The 25,862-nt window shown below is 37.1% G+C and overlaps 1 protein-coding gene across 2 annotated transcripts in view; it reads left to right on the forward strand.

The window, feature by feature from the left end:
- Positions 1-8,272: 8,272 nt before the first annotated feature.
- The window catches only part of LOC109099664 (actin filament-associated protein 1-like 2), a 32,835-nt gene continuing 15,245 nt past the window's right edge, over positions 8,273-25,862 (forward strand). The window contains exons 1-4 of one of the 2 annotated variants that reach the window (XM_042767834.1): positions 8,273-8,729; positions 22,216-22,344; positions 24,165-24,227; positions 25,241-25,320. In XM_042767834.1, coding sequence (XP_042623768.1) covers positions 8,714-8,729; positions 22,216-22,344; positions 24,165-24,227; positions 25,241-25,320 — 288 coding nt within the window. In that variant the 5' untranslated portion in view covers positions 8,273-8,713. The remainder of the gene's footprint in view (positions 8,730-22,215; positions 22,345-24,164; positions 24,228-25,240; positions 25,321-25,862) is intronic. The other variant, XM_042767833.1, reaches the window with a different exon arrangement.

The following is a 25,862-nucleotide window of genomic DNA, read 5'->3' on the forward strand; positions in this document are numbered from 1 at the left end:
TTCTTGTAGAATTTAAAGCCTGGTTAACACCAACAACGATAATTGTAGAGATATCTATAATGATAACTAATAACATCCACACCAAACAGACTATAACATTCTGTTATTATTTGTTCTCTGCCGCTTTAAATCCTCATGCACTTTAATGTCATGAGGACTCTGACCGGATGTTTTTATTGTTAATTAGATGGAAATCAGCTGGAGAGTAATTCCTACAATATTGTTCCTCTGTTTTGTTATTGTTTATACTGTAGTTGTGTTGTGGACTTCCCTATGAACGGTTATTATGCTTTAATTATGGTTTTTTGTCTTTGGTGTGAACACTAATATTCTAAGTCTTTGGAAACTAAGTGGAACAGTTTTGGTTAAGTAACAGAACCGAACATGAATATTATTATTTACTGAAAAAATGTCCCCATTCTGCTGTGGCTTTAAAATCTCAATTGCAATATAAATACGAGCATATTCAGGTTTGGCAATTCTTGACAGCTCCAGATTCATTTGTATTGTTTGGGAAAAAACAGCATCAACATTCTGGTAAGCATCACTGTAATAACATGAGAGTGAGTAAATGATAAACTATTCATTTAATTAGCAGGCATGTGAGGCTTGATTAAGTGTGGTGAGACTCTTGTGCACACTGTGATGGTAAATGCTGTTGGGAACCTGCCTGCAGTTGTTGTGGTTTAGACATCTGAGGCCATGCCTTTTAAAGACTCTTTGGGAATTTGTTTTTTGTGTGATAAGACATATAGGGAGTGAAGGAAGATAGAGGGAGGAAAAAAGGGATTGTGGGAGAAGGGAAAATGGCATTTTGAGGAGTATTGCAATAATTTCTCCCATGATAAAAACACTGAGTGGGTGACATATTTTCCAATGTCATATAATGCTTTGTTTGTGTGTAGCATAACATAGTAGAAAAAACAAGCTCTGTAATGCTATTTACAGTACATGATGAGAATTCATGGGATTGGCTCACAGATGACATGAACGTGCATGTTTTTGAGTTCATGATAGCTTTGGGTTGTGGTTTTGGATTATACAGTTCTTCAAACCTCAGAATTCACCATTAGCATCGCAAAACTGTTGATTCTGGCATACTTGGTGGTCCCTTTTACATGGAAAATGCTTTTGTGTGGACATTTGAGCCTTGTGAACCTGAACTAGGCTTAGTTCAAACTCTTGTTCCCTGTTTATTGATGTGAAGCAATAGCAGGGAGTGTTAAAGATAAAAGATAAACAGGTGAGAGCGTCTCGAATTTCAATAATGAGATGAAAAAGTAATCTAAATCTGATAGGTACCCAAATATACCTGAATAGATTTTTTAAATCAGCACTTTTTTTATCCCTCCGGTTTCCTCCATTCCCGCCTTGATTTCTTTCTTCAAAGGGGAGCCCGGTGGAACCAGATCTCACCCTTGAGGTCCGGCATGATACCAGCATGTTTCCGGACCCACCCACGGGCTCCGCTGGCCTGGGCAAGCACTCAGAACGTGTCAGCGTTCCAGAATGTTGCCGGAGACACACGAGACGTCTTGTGCATCGTAAATGATAAGACAAGCCTGCGCACTGGGAAGCAGCTCCAAAGGCGTCTCAGAATGAGAGATCAGCCACTTTTCAAAATGGGTCCTTGAGTTCATGCCTTCATTACGCACATTTCTGAAGAGATGGTCAACAGGGAAGCAGCACGCTTATTAGTAAATGGACAGAGCACAGTGGAGCTGAAAAATACAGAGAAAAAGAGCCAGGAACTTCCCGGGATCGGCCTGGAATAGAGTCGCATTCCAGAAGGATAAATCTCATTTATTTTCTCCATAGAGGAAATTTATTTTAATAAAAGTAAACCTGTCAGGACAGACCTACAGTTAGTTCTGAGGTTTTTAAGCTATGATATAGGCTTCTGTATGTCCTGAATCAGCAATTTCTTTGGATCGTCCTCTTTAGAGTTGTTTCTGTTACCAGGGAAATGAACAGGCAACATGACAAAAGACTGTCCGCTCCCATACAGCTTAGAAAATTATGTAATTGAGTCAGTCTCCAAATTCAGGCAGCCAATAGATAGATAGATAGATAGATAGATAGATAGATAGATAGATAGATAGATAGATAGATAGATAGATAGATAGATAGATAGATAGATAGCTAATTCCATGAGTGACCATGAGACCGGAATGAGTGACCATGAGACCGGAAGCATAGTTGAATGATTTCTGAATGACCATGAGACTGGAGTAATGGCTGCTGAAAAATTCGTCTTTGCCCAGACAGGGAATAATTTACATTTTAAAATATATTCAAATAGAAACTGTTATTTTAAATTGTAAAAAACATGTGTGAGGATACCCTGTTTTTGCTGTATTTCAAATAAATGCAGCCTTGTGAGCAGAAGAGACTTATTAAAAAAATTCAAAAAATAATGAGGAGAAACATTAAAAAATCTTACAGAGCTAGCTAAAACTTTTTGAACAGAAGTGTATTGTATTTATTTATTTTTTCCATTGAATCAATATCGTGATTTGTCTTTGAAGCTGGTTGGTTTGGTTCAAAGCTTACAAGTCTTTATTGAGGACAATAATTTTAAATCCCTGTGGAGCAATGAATGGGAAAAAATACTTCCGGAACAAAGACTGCTAAATAAAGTACCTGGCGGGGTAAACTGTTGCACACGTTTTTAAACTGATTTACAGAGAACGAGATTAACATGAACCTGCAAGTTTCCCCTGAATGGAACTGCTCTGACGCACATGTTGGTGTGTGTTTAGAGTGTGGACGTGCACAACACTTGCTATCACCAATATCTGTTCCAGGGCGGGTTAATTCAGACGTGGGGGGTTGTGATTTCAAGATGGCTTGATAATTCAATGCATCTTCTCGTGCAGGATTGTCTTTTGTGCTTTGTTCACAGTTAAGACCTGCAGTCTGGCCGTGCTGTTGTCAAGTCCTGAGACGGCTAAATACTGCAGTTGAGCTGGTTTGTAATTGTGAGTCAGAGTGCTGTTTCAGCTCCCTCTTCTTGCTCAAAGCTTGATTTTTTTGAGACCCTTCTGTGAAGGCAAAACAAAGAAACTTTGTTGTGGTTATTATTTTGTTTAGCCCCCGACATCTTGTTTCTGACGTAGTGGCAGTACAAAATATCAAAATTGAGAGAAGTGTGGAGCGGGTCAGCGCAGCCACAAGTATTATTAACACGAAATAACGCTTGCCAATCAGCATTCGTGAGAAAGGCAGTCATAGCGAGAAGAGTAGACGCCAACTGCTGCTGGTTCTGGCTGTGTGTTTGAAGCTCTTGAGCTGTGTTATAATTTCAACTCTGAGTGCTATCATTTCCAAGTTTTAGTTGGGTACTTGTTTCTGTATCGTCATTTCAAATATCTCCTCTTTCGTTGACAGCTTGGAATGGAAGAAGAATGGTTATTGAGAATTTTGGTCCACTAGATTTGACCCAAATTCGTGTGAATGTCATTTCAGTGGCAGCAGGAGAAGAGTAAAAATGAAACAGTGGGCCATCGGAGCCCTTTCAATCAGGCTTGTTCATCACTCATTTATCTCTATTGAAATGATGAGTGTCAGAGTGGCTAGCATTGCAGAGTGAAACAGGGTGAGAAATCACAGCTGGGCTGGGAGAGTTACGCTAACATGTGGAGGGGCCCAGTGGGAAAAAAATGGCATCACTGTTTATGCAGATACCATTTAAGGCCAGCGACACCCGGAGGACATGCATAACCTCGCTACAAAAATCACTGCCTTAATTTACACGTGAAATTAACACTTTATGGAAATGTTTATGTATACCTATGCATGATGATTGAGTTAATGTTTGATTTTTTTTGTACGCTTCCGTTATGCTTTGACTGGCCAGCCATTTGTTCTTAGTGATTGACAGCCCGATGATTAAAACAAACTGAGGTTTGGGACCAACGTCGTCCACTTAAAAACGGAGCCGTGTTTTTTTTTTATCTTCTAGTCAATGTTTTTGGTGGTCATATTCACAAACGTTCAAAAGCAAGAAGTCTATGCTCTTATGTCAAAACACTGCCTCTATTTAATCAAGAACATACACTCATTCAAATCCTTCTCTTCACTCTCTGAGGCAGAAGTCTCCAAACTCATCCTTTCTAATCATCCCTACTATTTATCCGCTTGATCCTATTCCATCTCATCTCCTTCAAGCCATTTCTCCTGCAGTTGTACCTGCCCCTCACCTCATAATCATTAACATCTACCCTCCACACTGTGCTTTTATTCCCCTGCAACATTTAGACAGGCTAGGATAACTCTCACTAACTTAAGAAACCCACCCTCAGCCTATCTTTTTGTAGAGAACTACAGCACCACTTTCCCTTTGACTTACCTTTCATTGCAAAAAAACTTGAATGAGCTGTGTTTAACCAAGTCTCTGCCTTTCTCACACAGAACAAACTCCTTGACAGCAAACAATCTGGCATAGTTTGTTTGAAGCCCTAAGACACGGCCAAAGAGCAGAATCCAAATCTTCAGTACTTATTCCTTAACGTTTGATCTGTCCGCTGCTTTTGACACGGTTAACCACCCAGATCCTTCCTGTCAACCTACTGGCAAAGGACATCTCAGGGAACCACACTCCCAGTGCGTTTGAGCTTCCATATCAGATAGGTCCTTCAAAGTTCTTGGAGAGGTTGGCGGAGGTGTCAAGTCGCCAACATAATAACTACTGGGCGTGCCTCAGCGGATCCAGTTCTTGGACCACTTTCTTCTCTGTCTTACATGCGCATCATCATGGTTCTAGTCATTCAGAACACGCGGCTATTTTAATAACCATCTGCTTATGTGATGACACTCAACTTACCTCTCATTCCATCCTGATGATCGACGGTAGCCTGCCCATTGCACTCAGCTTCCTGTCTAACAGACATTTCCTTACGGCCTGGATGAAGCGACCATCCCCTTCAGCTCAACCATGCCAAGACTGACATCGCTTTGTCGTTCCACCAAACCCATTGTTTCAGTCACCATTTCCACATCCAGTTCAGGAACACATCAACCATAACGCCGTCAAAAACAGCAGAAACCTTGGAGTTATGATTGATGCATCAGCCTGACTTTCTCAGACCACATGCCTAAAACTGTCCGCAGTCCTGCCCGATTTGTTTATTCAAAAGAACAAAGTCACTTTTTACGGACTTTTAAATTAAATGTTCCCTCCTGGTAGAATGACCTGCCCAACTCAATTTGAGCAGCTGAGTCCTTAGCCATCTTCAAGAATCGGCTAAAAACACATCTCTTCCATCTTTATTTGAACCTCTAATTTTAGCACTCACTATTCTAATTCTATTCTTAGAAAAAGATTAGATTGCTTAGATCTCTTTAAAATTCATTTCATGAGTTCACACTTACATATAATAAACTGAGTAAAGGGCTATTCATATTTGGCGTGCTGTCCGGGGAGAGGGCTCCGAGCTCGGTACTTACTCCCGAGCCCGGGGTACTCCCCCTGTCCGGAGAGGGGTCCAAGTTCAGCATTTAGCCCGGACCCAAGCCCCCCCCCCTGAAAGACTAGAAACAATGAAGGTAGGACTGCTTTGATTATTTATAGGGGTTCTCTCTTGTACTGATTGGATAGATGGATGTGATTACTGATGATGAATTGGCCGTGTTAATTATCTGTGCGTGCTCCTCCCGAAATTTGTAAATAAAACATCACTTAATGAAGATCACAATCTTTTAACCGAAACTGCTGTTCAAAAGTTTGGGGTTTTAGAAAGTCTCTTATGCCCACCAACACTGCATTTATTTGATCAATAATACAGTAAAAACAGTAATAGTGTGAAATATTAAAATATTATTGCAATTTATTAACTGTTTTTTATTTCAATGTATTTTGGAATGTAATTTATACAAAGCTGAATTTTCAGCATCTATTATTCCAGTCTTTAGTATGACATGATCCAGAAATCATTCTATTATGCTGATTTGGAAAAATTTCTTATTATTATCAGTGTTGGTAATAGTTGCTGCTAACATTTTTTGTGGAAACCATGATAAATTTTTCAGGATTCTTTGATTAACTAAAAGTTCACATTTTTAGAAAAAAAAAAAAATCTTTGTAGTTTATTTATTTACTGTCACTTTTGATCAATTTAGTGCACCGTTGCTGAATAAAAGTGTTAATTAATTTTTAAACATAGTGTATATAATTAATTGTTAGCATTGGGAAATCATCATGCTCATACATAATCATATTAAGTTAAAAGGGAATTCAGTTCTACCAATGATCTACTTACATGAGAAAACAAACACAGCATATTACTAATTATGATTTATATGCATCTAATCCCCTAGTTCACGACTAGTTCCCCTAGTCCAGGCCTTGACAGGGAAGTATAGAGATGGAAAGTTCTTGCAACCCCTTGGGGTTTGGTGGAGGGGTCAGCTTCTCAGAGCATGTGACTCCCATTCACCCAGTTCACAGACAGGAAAGGGTTCTCACACTCGCTGACCAATTGACTGATCTTCCTGATGTAACTGTCCTTATCTACAGCAAACAGTTTGGTTGGGCTGTAAATATTCCTGTCAGGTTTATTTGTAATCCTCTGTGCAGCTGCTGTGGTGGACCCCTAACCTGTCCAGACTAAACTGTCTCCCTAACCTGTTTAGTTAATGAATGTTTTGTGTACTCAAAGGGAGGGACAGAAAGTAATTAAACCTGTTCACCCCTCAAAGACAGATGTACTGAAGTTAAAGAGATACTGTAGTTCTCCCAAAAATGAAAATGATGTCATCATTTACTCACCCTCATGTTGTGCTAAACATGCTTTTCTTTTTTTTCTGTTGAAAAAGGAAGGTGTTTTTATGTCAGTAACCAAACAGTTGCTGGTCCCCATTAGCAATAGGGAGAAATCAGCAACTGTGATTGTTTTAACTTTTCCAGTTATTTTGCACTATTTTGTAATAGTAATCCAGATTCTGTTATGTTCTTTATTGCATGACCTAAACAATTTGGTTGCTTTATCTTAATTGTCCAATGTATATAGTTTACTATTTAATTCAATAAGTGATAAGTGATCTAATCTTTGGTAGCTACATGCTTTAGGCTTTAAGTTTAAATCACACACAGGCCTATCTACTGTCTCCTAATGCAAGGATTTTCAAAATGGGGCCTGGGGACTCCCAGTAGGTTGCAAGGGAATGCTAGGGGGTCACTGGAAAATTGCAAAATAGATAAATAAATATCAATCAATCAATCAATCAATCAATCAATCAATGTACTTTCATGTACTTTCTACATGAGTCTTTATACATGAAAATATATACCTACATTTAAAATTTTGGGATAGCTGTCTGTCTTGACCATAATCCAACACCTAAACCTAACCTTAACCAGTATTCCCTAAAATCAGAGGAAATTATAGATGAATGACACTGATGTACAAGCACCAAACACTGATTGTAAGCCTAAACTTCACAAAAACTATAAACTGGTTCTTCAAGTCTGGTTAATCACAATGTTGTTCCAGGGTCAACAAAGATGTTGATACAGGAACATGTCATACGTGGTAAAAACAGGTTCTGTGGGTCCCCCCACAAGGATGATGGTATTTGGGGTTCTGTGGCATATTACCAAAACCAATTCAGAATTAATTTAATAACTGATATTTGCGTGTGGAATGTATTTTATGTGTATTAGGGCACCCATCGCGTCGATGGTGCGCCACTTTGAGATGAAATGCTTATCGTTAGCTTCGCAATATGCTTACGCCAAATCAGTTGTGAGTAGCGTCTTGTGAACGACGCTTTTAGCTTGCAACGCGATAGAGCAGGGTTGCCAGGTTTCGCATCAAAACCCGCCCAATTGATACTCATGACTATCCAAATTGCGTTTCGATGGGGGTTCCCCGCCGGTAACAGTCGCATTCCAGAGAGTAAAATACACGTTTGTCGGCGGGGATCCTCCAGTAAAATTCGCACTCCAGGGGCTAAATATCGCGTTATTGGGGTGGCTTCAACCCGCTGCAACAGTGTTTAAGCAGCCCAGTTCCGCGTGAAAACCGCGGACTTGGCAACACTGCGATGGAGCCAATTAATAACTTTTCTGTTAGGATACAGCATAGGGGGTGGAATGAAAACGTGGAATGCGTTTTTTTGCTTTTAAAAGGGTAGTGAGAGGGGAAAAAAGAGCGCAACAGTGAAACATGCCTGTCTAGCGAATGTTTACAAAAATTAAAATAAATAAAAAATAAAATTGAAAAGCAGCGCAGTGGAATACAAAAAAAAGCGTTCTGTGTGAAATGTCGTTAGAAGGTGACTGTCTGGGTAGAGTGAAGACAGCGAGACAGCTCTCTAGGTTTTGAAACAGACCAAACAACACTGTTGCTTATAAGCCTACTTAATATCTTCCTGCATATGCTTTTAAAGTTTTGTACGCTCACTGAAATTTAGTCAAATATAGCCGGCTTAGTATTCAAACTTTTCCTTACAGTGCTTAAGTTAGAATATACAACTCTAATCACTACAGTGCAAACTGAAGTTGAGCTGAGCAATGACGTGAGCAGAGGAGGCGCGGCGGTAGCGCAACAGTGCGAGAGCTGTAAGAGGAAAGGACAACATCGCATCTCATCACATCAGAGACAGCTTGAGGAATCAGGACTGTCCAAGTAAACCTGACAAACCAGTCTGGACTGATCTGCTTCATATAAAGACAGCAGGCAGTCGGGAAAGCCTTCTTTGCGTGTGAAAAATGGATAAGCAGAAAGGTAAGTGGAATGATTATGTTAAGTTTATCGCTCATATCTGTTTGCATGGTGTCATGTCAGAGGAGATATTCGTATACACGCAAAGTCTGCTGTAAACAACTTTAAACCTTTGCGCTGTTTTCCGATCCTCAATATTCGGGAGAACGGATCGTGGGAAACTGCGGGATCTCTCTCCAGAGGGATGCAACAGGAGGAAACTCAGTTTCCAGGGATAGTTGACATTTCAATGCGCTCGATCATTGATCTTCCTCAGTATTAGAATACGAGTTCTGAATGAATAAATAAACAAGCATTTATTAGAGACGCTCACAAGAGATTCTGTCCAGTAGCAACAACTGTTCTTCCAGAATTCCTGGGATTCCTGTGGTTTAAGCTTTTTGTAGAGCCCTAATATTTTATGACTAAACTGAGATAAGACTCTTCTCTATGGGAGGAGCAGCAGCTTTTGTGCAAACTGATGTTTCTTTCTGGAAAAGTTTCTGAAAGAATATCAGTTCAGCATTCGTAGCTCGAACATGTCTAATGATAATAACAGAAACAACAATAATAACAACAACAACATCAATAATCTGGCACTAATGATAATTTATAACATAGTAGCTATTAAATTGACTTGTCAAATGTATTAATAGACCTCAGTTCTCGGTCACTGGGGAAAGAAGTTTTTGAACAATAAAACCTCTGTACCACAACAGGCAGGAAGGTTTTCACTTCATAATTCTACTTCCTGTGCTGTGAAGACTTCTGTTTCCGAAGTAGACTATTTGGTCAGGTTTTGGTTTAACTCAAAGCTCTATTATAGCACCATGTCTTAGTACTGCATAAAAGCCTCGATACAGATTTTTGACTGAATATATCACTTCACCTTAGTCTGTCTAACCCTAACCCTAACATCAGTTTAAACTGATTAGGTGTTAGGGTTATACTTCAGGGTTATACTAGGGTTATTTATACTGGATACTTCAGTATTCAGCATAATTATAAATTCTTCTATGTCTAGCTGAAATTACATCATAAGTGTGCTGTAATGTTTATTTTACAGTTTTATTTTTCTTAAAGATATAGTTTACGCAAAATGAATGTTATATCTATATATGCACTTAAGTCATCTGCTGCTTTAAACACTCAAGCTCTTTGAAGTCAGGTGATTGGCTGTCAGTGTTTATATTGTTCATCAGCTGTAGGAAAAAAAAATTTCTGAAAGTGATTCCAGTGATATTGTTCCTTTCTGTCATTGTCTTTATACAGTAACTGTGGAGTGAACTTCCACATTCTTGTAGAATTAAAGCCTGTTAACACCAACAACGATAATTGTAGAGATATCTATAATGATAACTAATAACATCCACACCAACAGACTATAACATTCTGTTTATTATTTGTTATCTGCCGCTTTAAATCCTCATGCACTTTAATGTCATGAGGACTCTGACCGGATGTTTTTATTGTTAATTAGATGGAAATCAGCTGGAGAGTAATTCCTACAATATTGTTCCTCTGTTTTGTTATTGTTATACTGTAGTTGTGTTGTGGACTTCCCTATGAACGGTTATTATGCTTTAATTATGGTTTTTGTCTTTGGTGTGAACACTAATATTCTAAGTCTTTGGAAACTAAGTGACAGTTTTGGTTAAGTAACAGAACCGAAATGAATATTATTATTTACTGAAAATGTCCCCTTCTGCTGTGGCTTTAAAATCTCAATTGCAATATAAATACGAGCATATTCAGGTTTGGCAATTCTTGACAGCTCCAGATTCATTTGTATTGTTTGTGGAAAACAGCATCAACATTCTGGTAAGCATCACTGTAATAACATGAGAGTGAGTAAATGATAAACTATTCATTTAATTAGCAGGCATGTGAGGCTTGATTAAGTGTGGTGAGACTCTTGTGCACACTGTGATGGTAAATGCTGTTGGGAACAGGCCTGCAGTTGTTGTGGTTAGACATCTGAGGCCATGCCTTTTAAAGACTCTTTGTGAATTTTGTTTTTGTGTGATAAGACATATAGGGAGTGAAGGAAGATAGAGGGAGGAAAAAAGGATTGTGGGAGAAGGGAAATGGCATTTTGAGGAGTATTGCATAATTTCTCCCATGATAAAACACTGAGTGGGTGACATATTTTCCAATGTCATATAATGCTTTGTTTGTGTGTAGCATAACATAGTAGAAACAAGCTCTGTAATGCTATTTACAGTACATGATGAGAATTCATGGGATTGGCTCACAGATGACATGAACGTGCATGTTTTGAGTTCAGGATAGCTTTGGGTTGTGGTTTTGGATTATACAGTTCTTCAAACCTCAGAATTCACCATTAGCATCGCAAAACTGTTGATTCTGGCATACTTGGTGTCCCTTTTACATGGAAATGCTTTTGTGTGGACATTTGAGCCTGTGAACCTGAACTAGGCTTAGTTCAAACTCTTGTTCCCTGTTTATTGATGTGAAGCAATAGCAGGGAGTGTTAAAGATAAAAGATAAACAGGTGAGAGCGTCTCGAATTTCAATAATGAGATGAAAAAGTAATCTAAATCTGATAGGTACCCAAATACTATATACCTGAATAGATTTTTTAAATCAGCACTTTTTTTATCCCTCCGGTTTCCTCCATTCCCGCCTTGATTTCTTTCTTCAAAGGGAGCCCGTGGAACCAGATCTCACCCTTGAGGTCCGGCATGATACCAGCATGTTTCCGGACCCACCCACGGGCTCCGCTGCCTGGGCAAGCACTCAGAACGTGTCAGCGTTCCAGAATGTTGCCGGAGACACAGAGACGTCTTGTGCATCTTAATAAAGACAGCCTGCGCACTGGAAGCAGCTCCAAAGGCGTCTCAGAATGAGAGATCAGCACTTTTTCAAAATGGGTCCTTGAGTTCATGCCTTCATTACGCACATTTCTGAAGAGAGTCAACAGGGAAGCAGCACGCTTATTAGTAAATGGACAGAGCACAGTGGAGCTGAAATACAGAGAAAAAGAGCCAGGACTTCCCGGGATCGGCCTGGAATAGAGTCGCATTCCAGAAGGATAAATCTCATTTATTTTCTCCATAGAAGAAATTTATTTTAATAAAAGTAAACCTGTCAGGACAGACCTACATTGAGTTCTGAGGTTTTTAAGCAATGATATAGGCTTCTGTATGTCCTGAATCAGCAATTTCTTTGGATCGTCCTCTTTAGAGTTGTTTCTGTTACCAGGGAAATGAACAGGCAACATGACAAAAGACATCAAACTCCAATACATATAAAAAAATAAAGATACAAAGTCAGACAGCAAATCATATATACAAATATATATATAGATAGATAGATAGATAGATAGATAGATAGATAGATAGATAGATAGATAGATAGATAGATAGATAAATAAATATAAATATAGAAATAAATACATAAATAAACATAAAACAAAAGTAATTTCAGCATAAAATTCGTCTTTGCCAAGACAGGAATAATGACCATGAGACTGGAGTAATGGCTGCTGAAAATTCGTCTTTGCCAAGACAGGAATAATTTACATTTTAAAATATATTCAAATAGAAAACTGTTATTTTAAATTGTAAAAACATGTGTGAGGATACTACTGTTTTTGCTGTATTTCAAATAAATGCAGCCTTGGTGAGCAGAAGAGACTTATTAAAAAATTCAAAAATAATGAGAGAAACATTAAAAAATCTTACAGATCTAGCTAAAACTTTTGAACAGAAGTGTATTGTATTTATTTATTTTTTCCATTGAATCAATATCGTGATTTGTCTTGAAGCTGGTTGGTTTGGTTCAAAGCTTACAAGTCTTTATTGAGGAATTTTTTTAAATCCCTGTGGAGCAATGAATGGGAAAAAATACTTCCGGAACAAAGACTGCTAAATAAAGTGGGCGGTAACTGTTGCACTTTTTTAAACTGATTTACAGAGAACAGATTAAATGAACACTGCAAGTTTCCCCTGAATGGAACTGCTCTGACGCACATGTTGGTCGTGTTTAGAGTGTGACTTGCACAACATTGCTATCACAATATCTGTTAAGGGTGGTTAATTCAGACGTGGAGGTTGTGATTTCAAGATGGCTTGATAATTCAATGCTTATCTCTTAGCAGGATTGTCAGTTGTGATTTGTTCACAGTTAAGACTGCAGTCTGGCTTGCTGTTGTCAAGTCTGAGCCGGCTAAATAATGCAGTTGAGCTGGTTGTAATTGTGAGTCAGTGCTGTTTCAGATCCTCTCTTGCTCAAAGCTTTGCTTTTTGAGACTTCTGATGAAGTCAAAACAAAGACACATTTGTTGTTATTATTTTGTTTAGCCCCCGACATCTTGTTATGACTATTGCAGTACAAAATCTCAAAATTGAGCAAATGTACGTTCAGCCAGCACAATATATAACAGAATAACTTGCATCAGCATTCGTGAGAAGTCAGTCATAGCGAGACAGAGTAGACGCCAACTGCTGCTGGCTGAGCTGTGTGTTTGAAGTCTTATCTGTGTATAATTTCAACTCTATGTACATTTTCCAAGTTAGTGTCACTTTGTTTCTGTATCGTCATTCAAATATTCCCCTTTCGTGACAGTGTAATGGCAAGAAAGTGGTTTGAATTTTGGTCCCCTAGATTTGACCCATGTTAATGTCCTTTCAGTGGCCAGGAGAAGATAAAAATGAAACAGTGTGGACTGAGCCCTTTCAATCAGGCTTGTCATCACTCATTTATCTTCTATTGAAATGATGAGGTCAGAGGCAGCATTGCAGAGTGAAACAGAGGTGAGCCAATCAGCAGCTGGGCTGGGAGAGTTACGCTAACATGTGCGGCCAGTGGAAAAATGCATCACCTGTTTTGCAATACATTTAAGGCCATCGAGAGGACATGCATACCTGCTACAAATAATCACTGCTTATTAAAGTGAAATTAACATTTATGCAATGTTTATGTAACCTATGCATGATTGAGGTTAATGTTTGATTTTTTTGTACGGCTTCCGTTTGCTTTGTGGCCAGCATTGTTCTTTAGTGCTTGACAGGATGATAAACAAACTGAGTTTGGGAACGTGTCCATTAAAAATGAGTTTTGTAGCTTCTAGTCAATGTTTTTGAGGTCATATTCACTAACGTTCAAAAGCAAAGAAGTCTTATGCTCTTATGCTCACTAAAACTGCCTCTATTTAATCAAGAATACAATAAAAACAGTAATATTGTGAAATATCATTACAGTTTGAGATGACTGTTTTTGAATATATTTTTAAAATGTAATTTATTCATGTGATGACAAAGCTGAATTTTAGCAGCGATTACTCTGGATTTTAGTGTCACATGACCCTTCAGAAATCATTCTGATATGCTGATTTGGTGATCAGTTTCTTATTATTATTAATGTTGAAAACAGTTGTGCTGCTTATATTTTTGTAGAAACCATGATATGTTTGGCTAATAAAAAAAAGAAAAAAAAAACTCAAGCCCTGCAGTCCGTCCCACCATAACTTCTTGTTTTAATTGGAAATATTTCAACACTGGTAAGGAAAAGTGTGTTTGTCAAATAATTTCAGGGGATTTTTAAAGTGGCTGATTCCAGATGAAATTGCACTTAAAACGATAGGTCATAAATGTTAATGCATGTAAATGAAGTTAATCTTTAACATTTTTCAAAACATTTGCCCTACGGGCTTTTTTTCATAATATCATTGTTCCTGTGTAAATATTAAAGAAACGTAAGCACACAAACTTAGGTAAAGAAGTTGCGTAAGAAGAATTCCATAGCATAACAAATTCTCAGTATATATATTTATTTTTCCCTTATTTTTGTAAGAGGGGTGTGAGTAATAGTTCCTGCGGCTCGCTCTGGAGAGGGACTTTTTCACACAGATGAACTCAGTCCCTTTTAAAATTAAATAATGACGCATGAGAAACTTTCACTGGCACTCTAAAACAGTTATTCATTATTATCATCTGTGCAGCAAATGTCAGTCAAAGAGAAAATATTGTATCTCTGTAAGTCTGAAGGGACACCACTAACTAATGCATGCCTGTGTTGAAGAGGAACAATGTAAATAAATCAACCATAGTCAAGGGATATATTTCTAAGTCCAACTACAAAACCCATAAGCAGCACAGCAGAAATATGTGTGAGAAAGCTGTAGACTAGGGGAGGGTTCGTGAGTTTAAATCAGTGTCTTTTGTGTCTGTAGACAGTTAGAAAAGAGAAATGGGAGCGACTGAAAATCCTAGTCAAAGTCAACATGAAATCCAATTTTTTTTTTTTTTTTCGCATGCTTAATGTGCGTTTCTGCTCTTATTGTGCATGATTCATCCATGCACATTGCTTCCCGTTTTGGTTGATGTCACAAATCTTTCTTACTTTTCAGTCCCTCTCCTACAGCAACCTGACTCCATTTCAGCATAATACTTTTCATGGTCCAATCAATTTTAACTTGGATATACACATTGTTTACACATAGACAAGATATATTTTGGCTAAATTGCTACTGAATTATGTCCACTGTTCTCTAAAATCACAGAAAACTACTCATAGGAACAGGGTTCAAGCCAATGACTTTATCAGTGTCCAGTAGAGGAACACACATAGTGTGTTATTTGAGTATTTTTCAACAATGTTGAATTAACTTTTATTTTTATTTATTTATTATGAATTAGGCATATCTTTTATTTTTTATTTTATTTATTTTTTCAGTTTACATTTTAATTTCAGTTTAGATTTAGAATTTGTTATGTGCTTTTATAATTTTTTATCAGGTTTTTTTTTTTTTTTTTAGTTTTAGTATTTATTGTACTAATTTTATTTCATTAAGTTACCAAATCAGAATTTTATTTTATTTTATTTTATTTTATTTTATTTTATTTTATTTTATTTTATTTTATTTTATTTTATTTTATTTTATTATTTTATTTTATTTTATTTTATTTTATTTTATTTTATTATTTTGTTTTGTTTTATTATTTCCATTTTATTTTATTTTGTTTTATTTTATTTTATTTTATTTTATTTTATTTTATTTTATTTTATTTTATTTTATTTCAACAAAACTAATTTATTTTAATTTAAATTAATTTAATTTCAATAAGGCGATTTTTATTAAGTTTAATTTTAACTTTACTTCAGCTTAATTTCAATAAGGAAAGTAATGTTTCTAAGTTTTATTTTGATTTAACAATAACAACAATGGCGTGACACAGCCATCAAAAGATGACACAGCAAATGACTCCAGAATGTTGATTTTATCTCCATGAGATAAGATTCAGAGCCCAGGGCAGTTTAGTCATGTTCAAAGGTGTTGCAGTGTTTTTCAGAAGAATAGATGATGGGGTCCATTACTGCACCCACAGAGGGATTTCACTGCTGTTTTTACTGTAAAGATTCAGTGGCTCATGTTCAATGTGCATTATAAGCATTCAATCAGAGACCAGATATATAAATCATCCAATTCTCCTTATCATATGATCCATTGTCCACATCCTCATCAAAAGTATTAGTAGCCTGAGTCAGTTTAGTGTGGCTAAATTTTCTCAGCTTTTTTTAGTAGATTTAATACAATTTCAGAAACATGTTTACCCATGTTAGCAGTTTGTCCACCAAGAGGTTAAAGAGGTTGTGTTGTTCTTTCGTGTATTTTGGTGAATGATATAAAGACGCTGCTCTTCTCTGTGCATTATAATACAATAGTGATGTATTTGGCCGTGGGTCCCTGCGGATCTCATCCATAACTCATTCTCTCTCCAAACTTGTGATTATAAATCGTCTAGACAAAAGAAAACATTTTGGCTCGTTTGATGGAATTTGTATCCCAGTTTTTCTGAGCAATCTGATTTTCTGTTGCCAGTGCTCCTGATTGCTCAATCCAAATAAACTGACAAGTATAAAGTGGAGCCAGTGGGCCAGACCATAATGCAACATCCCTGGGTTGAGACATGTACAGTATTAGGCCGTATGGAGTAACATTTTAACTTGTTGTTGACTAATAGATGAATGTTTAAGTGTATGGGTGTAATTAGCATTACGCTAAAACACAACACAGTTCATTTGTGTGATAACGAATTACATGTAATTGATGCCGTTTTACTGAGTAATGTCATTTGGGTGTGCGCATATATATTTGTTTTAGTAAAGATTCTTTGTGGTTGTTTTGGGATTGAGCGGAAGAATAAGCCAGACTATTACGCTGTGTCATTAAACCTGATGTAACCAGTGAATAATTACCTCTTTATTTCTGGTCCCATTTAAAGGAATGTATGTTTTTGTGTGGAGGCAGTTCTGATTATGTAGCGATTTTAGATAAGTATTCTATAGATGTTTACTGGTAAAAATCAGTAATTAACAAGTTCATGCTTGTGTTGCTGAGTCTGTCAATTTTTTTGTGTCATATAGGAAACAGATGTAATAGATTTAAATAGATTTTGGTTATTACTATAGGATGGAGTTATCAAATAACATTTGGTTGATCAGAAACTTGGTCAGCCCAATTAGAAGTATTAGGAACGTTAGATATAATTGGAGTGATGGGTAATCTTCTTGATTTTAGCAGTGCATTTTAGTGTGGATTGTCTTGTTAAACTGTCACAATGTGATTCAGATTTGCAAAGAGGCTATTTTTAACGGTAACGCAGGTATCGTTAATTGCTGTAGCAACAATTATTGAAATGCATTTACTTAAAATCTCAGGCCATTGTATAGTACTGATCGATCTTTGACTTGTGCATTGTGTATGCAGCATGCATATTGACCAATGTGACATTTAGTGTGTTCTTTCAAGAGGTATGCAACATATTGGCGGTTCTGTACTGCTTTTCTGTGGTGTCAGGATGGTTCTATCATTTGTTCCCTTTAAAAAATAATAGAGAATGCTATGCAACAGCAAACACCGAAAAACATGCCACCACTGTGGTGATCGCCATCCCACATGGCTGACAGCCCGTCATTTCAGAGATGGAGGATTTGAGTCTGGAATCAAATAAATGATGTGCTATGACACGTCGCCTTGAGCTGAGCTAAGTATATGAGCCACAGCTGTGGCCAGGCTGTATTTTATGTGTCAGGCAGGAATTGTCTTTAAAAACCAAACCACTTTGGACAGTAACACAAGCTAGAGCAGCATCAAAATGCTCCTCGTCCACTCGATTTAAACTTGTGTTTATTATCCCAGCTCCGATACAGCAAACGTTCTGTGGCTTTGATTCTGGGAAGAGCAGTGCTTAACCTTACAATTTACCATGAGCACGTGTCTAAAATCAGTTGAAAAGGCATTCAGAAAGTGGAAGACAAACAAGCACAGCGACAGTGTGCACAATATCAGATAGTTTTATTAAGGTCTTCCTCATTCCACTAAACACTTGCTCTCCGTATCAGCAGCAAAAAGAGTTTCTTTGTCTACCTGCAATCTGAAAGTCCAGAAATAGTGTAAGGTTTACAAAACACCATTAAACACCTTTATTTGCAATCATTGTTTGTCCTGGAACAAGGAAGTATTTGTATTTTTCTTTGCATTAAAAGAAATCCCCTCTCTGAGTCTGCTGTAGTGTTAGCCAGACAGAGATATTTCAGTGTCCTCATACTTCCTTCAATCAAAGTGAAATTGTTTTTTTTTTTTCAAAGTGAAATTATTTTTTAGTATTTTGTGATGCTTTGCCCTTTTAGTTGGTAACTGTCGTGTCATAGAAAGTCTAACACTTCACTGTCAAACCCAGGTTTCATTACTCTGAGGAAGTGTGATTGGCTCCAGTGCTTACAGGGATATAACATGGTCATTCTCACCGTTTACAATATTTAATGGGCTCAGGGCTTAACTGTAACCAATGGAAACTCGGCCATCGTTGGACTAAGAGTCAGCTGACTCCACATTCCCATGGTCCCTCCAGAGAAGGGCATCGAAGTCAATCTCTGAAAACACACGGCAGAGAAAATGTTTGGAAAAAAGCTCAGCTGAGCATCATGGGAAGAGCATACATGATACTATTAGAGGGATAGTTAAGACGAAAATTTCAATTATGTCATTTACTCCTCCTCATGTAATTCCAAACTCCGAACCTGAATGACATTCTTTCTTCTGTGGAAGAGCAAAGAAGATATTTTTAAAAAGGTCTCAGTATTTTTGTATTGTCCATACTGTGGATGTCAGTGGTGTCCAGTGTTGTTTTAAAACCCCATTTTCTTTAATTGTAATGTCATTCAGATATTAAACATTACTTTTAATGTTTTAACATCTATTTTTTATTTTATATATATTTTGAAAATCAGTAAAGAAAAAATCTACTATATAGCAAAATAGAATTTTGAATATAAAAAAAATGTTGTAGGATGTTCTTTGTGGGTGAGAAACCAAAGAAACTTGTGAATTCTTGTGAACACGATGTTGGTGCTAAGTAAAGCCTCAAGCTGTCTTGAAAATGTTTGCTGTTTACATTAAATGTATACTTATTCCTAAAAATAATAATGCTGTCAAGTAGTTTATACTTTACAACTTTGGATTGAATTAGAGATGTCATTATCATCATAAAGATTAACTATAAAGATTGGCTGATAATGAATATATTGAACACTGAACACATGTTATGTCCAGTGAACTTGTTTGTTTGTTTGATGTCTCTGTCAGTGATCTTATCTTTCATAAGGAAGGAGTTTTTCTCAGGAGTTATTTATGCATGCAGAGGTGGATAGATGTTATCTGCCTCTGAGGAGGCGGCCAGGAATGTCTGATTAAATCCTGCCAAAGCTATGACTTCCTATTGTGTAAAATGCATTACTTGTGTTGTAGCACGTCTTACTATAATTAAAATATACTAAACTAAAATATAATTAATAATAATAGGCAGTTTTATTATCATAGCAGCACCAGCATAAATTACACTTATCTTAATAGTTGGTGTTGGTATGAATGCAAAGTAGGAAAACTAAAAATGGATTTCCTTCTACAGTTGTATATGTGGACATGTTTGTTTCATGGTTGTTAACAAATGACGTCTTTTTTTTTCTCAGATTTTTATTTAAAATCTACATATCACTGTTTTTATTCAGTAGTTGTTTTGCAGTTCTTGTAATGTGAAAAAATAAATATTTAAAAGTATGCATATTCCTGTTATACTCCTATTATTCCTATATAGTTCCCTAATTAAGTTAATACAAATGTGCATAATATTTATAAAACAATTTAAAAATTGTTAGATGCTTAAATTCATAAGAACATATCACTCTGCTATGGAATTAGTGTCACTGCTTAAAATTTCAAGTGACCTATCCATAAATGAATGTCATTCAGCTCATTGTGCATGCTAGAGAAAACTGATTGTCTGCATTAAGTCATGACAGTGAGTAATCCAGGGTTACTTTAATTATTCGATGACGTTCATTCTTCTCTTTCCTTTGTATGAAGAGCAGATCATCTGAGTCAGGACACTACTTCTTGAGAAAGACAGATATTACCTAGTGTTGCATCACTGTGCTGAATTGGGCCTGTCCTTTCCTAAACGCATGGCAAAAACACTACGGTTCCACAGTAAGAGGAACGTAAACATCCCCACCATACAGGCTATGAGATGAAATATCAACATGGGATGAGTAGTTTTATAGGTCATTGCAGTAGATTAGAAACTAGAGAAGTTTATATTTCACCAGTAAGGAACAAGAGGCTGCATCATAAACATAGTCACGAATGAAGGGTTTTGACTACTCTTGCATAGCCAGATCTTCAGACTGACGGCAGAATGTCTGGGAACCTTGGCCGCTTTGAATGGCCAAGGACCGCCTAAGAGTTTCATTTTGTGCCGCATCATGTTTAGGGGCGTGGAAATATCCCACAATAACAGACTGGTGTGTAAGACTCTTGGATGTATTTTAAAGAGTCTATGCCATGAACTTTACATAATTCACATACTTTTAAAAATCCATTGCTTAGTTGATCCTGATAAGCACTCATTGTCACAGTTGTAAACTTGACAGCTTGCTTCTACCATGAGGGGGTTTGGCGTCACGTCACACACACGTCTACTGGAAATCCTGTATAATTCAACCAATCAGGTGACGACTTTTTTTGTGAAAAATTTTGTGTGCCATCAGATGTTTAGCTAGCGGTCTGTGGGTGAGACGTCTGAGGCTGAGACTAGGTTTTGGCAGCAAAGTCCCTGAAGCCCCTTTATTTCTGACTATAATCCCAGTACTGCAAAGCATTGAATGAAATATAATACAGTATATATATATATATATATATATATATATATATATATATATATATATATATAGACTCATCAAAAGATATAGTCCCTGATGCAAATATACAATAATTCACTTTGTATATGTATGTGTGCTGTGCAGTGATATAGCTATATTGAACCGATGTTTCACATCATAGAATACTCTGTTGACCAGTTAGCATCCAGGACCAGAACTTTCCCTTTTATAAGATGCTGCGTACTATTCATAAAACATTGTTTAATCCATGGGGTTGCTCAAAAATGGGACACTAAGTTTCATCTCTCATCCTCAGCTCATTGTTGCATCATATAAATGTCATATTTGATCCCTTTGAAATTTTAAGTATGATGACCATATTTTTATATGAACAGGGGAGTGACTGTTAGTAAGTTAACCACAACCAGCACTCACTCCTTTGTAATTTATACCACAAAATGAAGACAAATAGCATGTTTTTATATGACTATATGGAATGCAGTGTGGCTAAAGGGAGTTTAATCGTTTATTTTGAACGCACCAGTGCTTTATAACCTTATGTGGAGTTTTGATGAGCTACATGATAATCTATACTTTTAGTTTCATTTCCTTTTTGGAGCTCTTTTCCAGTAAGGTCTGTTCTGTTGTAAGTCAGTGCTATTCACAAAGAAAGTAGGCTCTCATAGTCAAGCCTGGGATGCCCAGTTTGCTGCTGACCCCTGGAGGGTGTGTGGGTAGAGTGACAAAGCCTCCCCATTCACCCGACTGGCTTTCTTCACAAACCATGACGTATCCCTGACTTCAACCTGCCACTAACACATACACAAAAGACCAAATAGTACGGATGTCGTCAACAATTAGCATAACATTCAGAAATTAGCCAACAGAGTTTTAGGAAAGAGATGATTTTGTTATGAAACTTACTTGGTTTCGTGTGTGTAACATATAGCTCATATAGCTCGCTCTTGAGATCAGAGAAGCGTAGCCTATGGCTTTTGCAGGCACAAGAGGTTCACCTTTGTGCTATTAACCCTTAGTAATGTTAACTTTGTGAACTGCTTCATTTATGTTGCCAAAATGCAGATAATCCTCAACTAAATCAGATTGTATAAGCTCTCTCTCTCTCTCTCTCTCTCTCTCTCTCTCTCTCTCTCTCTCTCGCGCGCGCACACTCTCTCTCTCTCTCTCTCTTTCTCTCTCTCTCTCTCTCTCTCCATATATATATATATACAGTGCAGTACAGTGCAGGAGAACTTGTGCACTACCATGATGCTTTTCTTTATTACTCTAGCTAACTACAGTATGCTGTGTGTGTGTGTGTGTGCAGTGCTGGAGCAGCTATTGGAGCAGTTGCAGAGGTTCCTGAAGATCCTGGATGGAGAGAAGCTGAGTTTAAATGCCACAGTACAGAAGGGCCATCTGACAGAGCTGCTTCAGTCGTACAAGTCTTCCAATGGTACGTAAATAAAATCATAATGTCTAAACTAACCATCTGACTCTACACCAGTGCTTCTCAAACGGTGATTGGACAAAAAGGACCAACAATGAATGAATCGGCAAATTTTTTTAGTATACTACATTTCAGTAGTTTGGGGTCGGCACGAATTGTAAAAAATTTTGAAAGGTCTCTTATGCTCATCAAGGCTGCATTTATTAGATCAGAAATGTTCAGCAGCCATTACTCCAGTCTCCAGTGATCCTTTAGAAATCATTCTAATATACTGATTTGGTGCTTACAAAACATTTATTACTATTAATGTTGTGCTGCTTAATATTTTAGTGGAAATCTTTTGTAACATTGTAAATGTTTTACTGTCCTTTTAAGGTTAAACTAATGCATCATTGCTAAAAAGTATTGATTTCTTAAAAAAATCTTACTAACCCCAAACTTTTAAATAATAGTGTACATAATGATTACCACCACTTTTTTGTTGTTAAATCAGGTTTGCCCCTGAAAAAGTTTAAGAACCTATGGTTAATGTACAATTATATGACAGACCTTATTGTGTGCTACTCATGTGGGAGCACTCTGTTGTAAATAGAAAGTAGCAAAAGGCCTAACAAATGTACAGTTTTATATACAGTATATGTATTTGAGCATGACACGGAACAATTGTCCTTACGAGGAGCAACAGTTGTGTGTACATTTATAGCTTCTGTGTTGTTTAGAGAATCTGCTCTGTTCTGTCTTATTAAGGAGCCTATAATTTTGGTCCGTGCATGTGCCTCTTTCTTCACACTAGCATGGCTGTAAGTTTTTCATGTTCTCGGGTACTTCCTACCCTGGCTCCAAACTGTATCATTTTCCAAGGCTGTTTTTATCCTCTAGGGACACTCACTTCCTTTTAGTAGCAGCTTATAAATAGATTTCATTTCCATCCTCCAAATCCCAATCTGTTTTCACTGTACCATCAAAACATATTTTTGCTTCATCACAGGGTTTTATTTCCCCTCCAAAAAATGCCTCAAAGCTGTGTTACCTGTGGACTGCTATTTTCCATGTATCTGCCGTGGTAACATCTTGTTCATTAATTTAGTTCATCTGAATTATTTTGAAGATCCAAAAAACACCATAAAATGTCATTTGTTGCCAATCAAGCGCTAATATAAACCCATCTCCTACAGGCTGGGACTAAATCAGCACTTTTATTATAATGTAAAAATATGACCTATCTATGTCTATGTCTCCCACTGGCCTGTCTTTGATGTGCACAGAAGGAGGGGCCCTGGAGATGCCTTTGGACCCTTACACAAGAGAAGCGTAGCACAAAACTCTCACTGTTCTTCTCTATAACAGAAATCTATTACATGTTCAGTAAAATAAGTGAGGGATGAAAGGGTCCAGAATCTGAAAAAGAAGGATGGGGAGGAAAAGTCAAACAAGTCCTAGCAGTTCCAGGCAAGGTTATTTGAGTGGAGCAGAGTATCTTTATTCCCATAAGTTCATTACAATCTAATAATTCATAAATATTTTTACTTTTTGGCAAATTGGTGGTGAACTCATACGACGTTTTTGCATAGGTGGGGTTGGGGGTGCAAGTTCATGCTTAGTTATTTATTTTTATTTTTTCTACCAATCACATCATACAAATTTGAATGAAATAACAGAAATGAAATGCATGTGCTTTCTCATGAGATCGGGTTGCTAATTTAAGAGTCCAGATACTTTTTGAGCACAAAACTCAGCACATGAAGCTATGAACTTGCCATTATGTGAGTTTTTTAAAAACAAGATTCAAATTTGTAATTCAGTCTTTTATTATGGTTATTTAACAGGAGGAGATGAAGAATACATCTACATGAACAAGGTCATCGTCACATGTCAAAACCAAGACAAAGGTGAGTCTATAATCTTCACCATAATAAACGTATAATAACTTTTGCAGGTGTGAAAATGGCTCCTGACCTGCAAACGTTTCCATCGCATATCACAGTGGTTTGTCTTGCTGTTTAACAGTGCTGCTGTGAATGTGTGTCATGTTTAAGGGGTGATTGGCTTATGGCTGAAGTGTTAAGCCCCCCTCCCCCCACTCCTCACCATTTCCTGTCTGTTTCTCAGTAACTCCTGTCCTCCTCTAGCTCTCTCTGCCAGACCCCCATCTGAGGCCAAGCTGCTTTGTTTATATTTCGCTGAAGAATGAGAGTAACAATAAAACCAGACTTAACATTCACATTGCAGTCGTCTGCTCCAAAAAAGATACATGCGTGACTAAACTGTGGGGGCATTCCTTGATCAAATTCACAAACGTCATTTTAATAAACAATTTTAAAAAAGCTTGTCAAGAGAGCAACCTTTTGAAGTTCATGCAGAAAAAATTCATTTTTATTATTTATGTCTTGCACAATGATTTCATCATTTCCTGTCTGTATGTGAAAATTTCCCCAACCTTGTGTCATTTGCATCTGATAAATGAAAGTGCATATGATAAAAATGAAGTGCGATGTGTCGCTTATGTGACACAACATGCAATTCAAGAGCTCACGTAGACCAACAGAGTGATCTGAGTAAGTGGTGTGTATAAATTGAATTTCAGTGAAAGCAGCACTTCATGGTGTCTTGACTCTTTGGTGACTCTTAGCCCTTGCTGTGTGGATTTGGTATTCGCCTTGCGTTCCTACGGCAACCCAGATGTTACCGTTTGGAGAGGAAGTCGAAGGAATGTCTGATGGGAAGCCACTGAATATGTGCATCAGCTCTAAGGCGAACAGCAGAATTAATATGTTTACTTGTTGCTTGCAAGCACAGTTCTTCAATGCTGCTTATTGCTGCACTTGATAAACCCTTTGAAAAGTCTTTAATCAATTTATTAACAGCCACTTTTGTTCTGTGTGAAAATCAATATGCTCCTCAGACTACAGACCAGAAGCCAATGGAGAACCAGGTAAACACATCAATGTGAAGTACCCACCAGAGCCTCCACCTCCCAGACCAGTAAGTGACTCATTTCGACTTCATTTAAACACTATTTACAGAATGACAAAGATACAAAAAAGATCAAAAATCAACACAGATTCATTTCACACTCAGTTTATTTTGAGATGGTAGTATGACCAGTGCTGGGGGTAACGCATTACAAGTAATGCAAGTTACATAATCAGATTACTTTTTTTCAAGTAACTAGTAAAGTAATGTATTACTTTTAAATTTACAACAAAATATATGAGTTTCTTTTTCCGATTTATTGACTGACCCTGTGTTGAGAAAAATTGGGTGAGGTGAGAGTAAAATGGTGACAAAAAGTAACGGAAAAGTAACATACTTTCCGTAAAAAGTAACTAAGTAACGCAAATAGTTACTTTTTTATGGAGCGAAGCAATATTGTAATGCATTACTTTTAAAAGTAACTTTCCCCAACACTGTAATTGCAACACTATACATAATCTACTGTTAAAGGTTGGCGATACAGTATGTATTGATTAGTCATGCTATATTTGCAATGATTTTGCTGTTTGTGGAGGAAATTTGATTCTATA

The sequence above is a fragment of the Cyprinus carpio genome, chromosome A12, assembly GCF_018340385.1.
Source record: "Cyprinus carpio isolate SPL01 chromosome A12, ASM1834038v1, whole genome shotgun sequence".
NCBI classification, from domain to species: domain Eukaryota; kingdom Metazoa; phylum Chordata; class Actinopteri; order Cypriniformes; family Cyprinidae; genus Cyprinus; species Cyprinus carpio.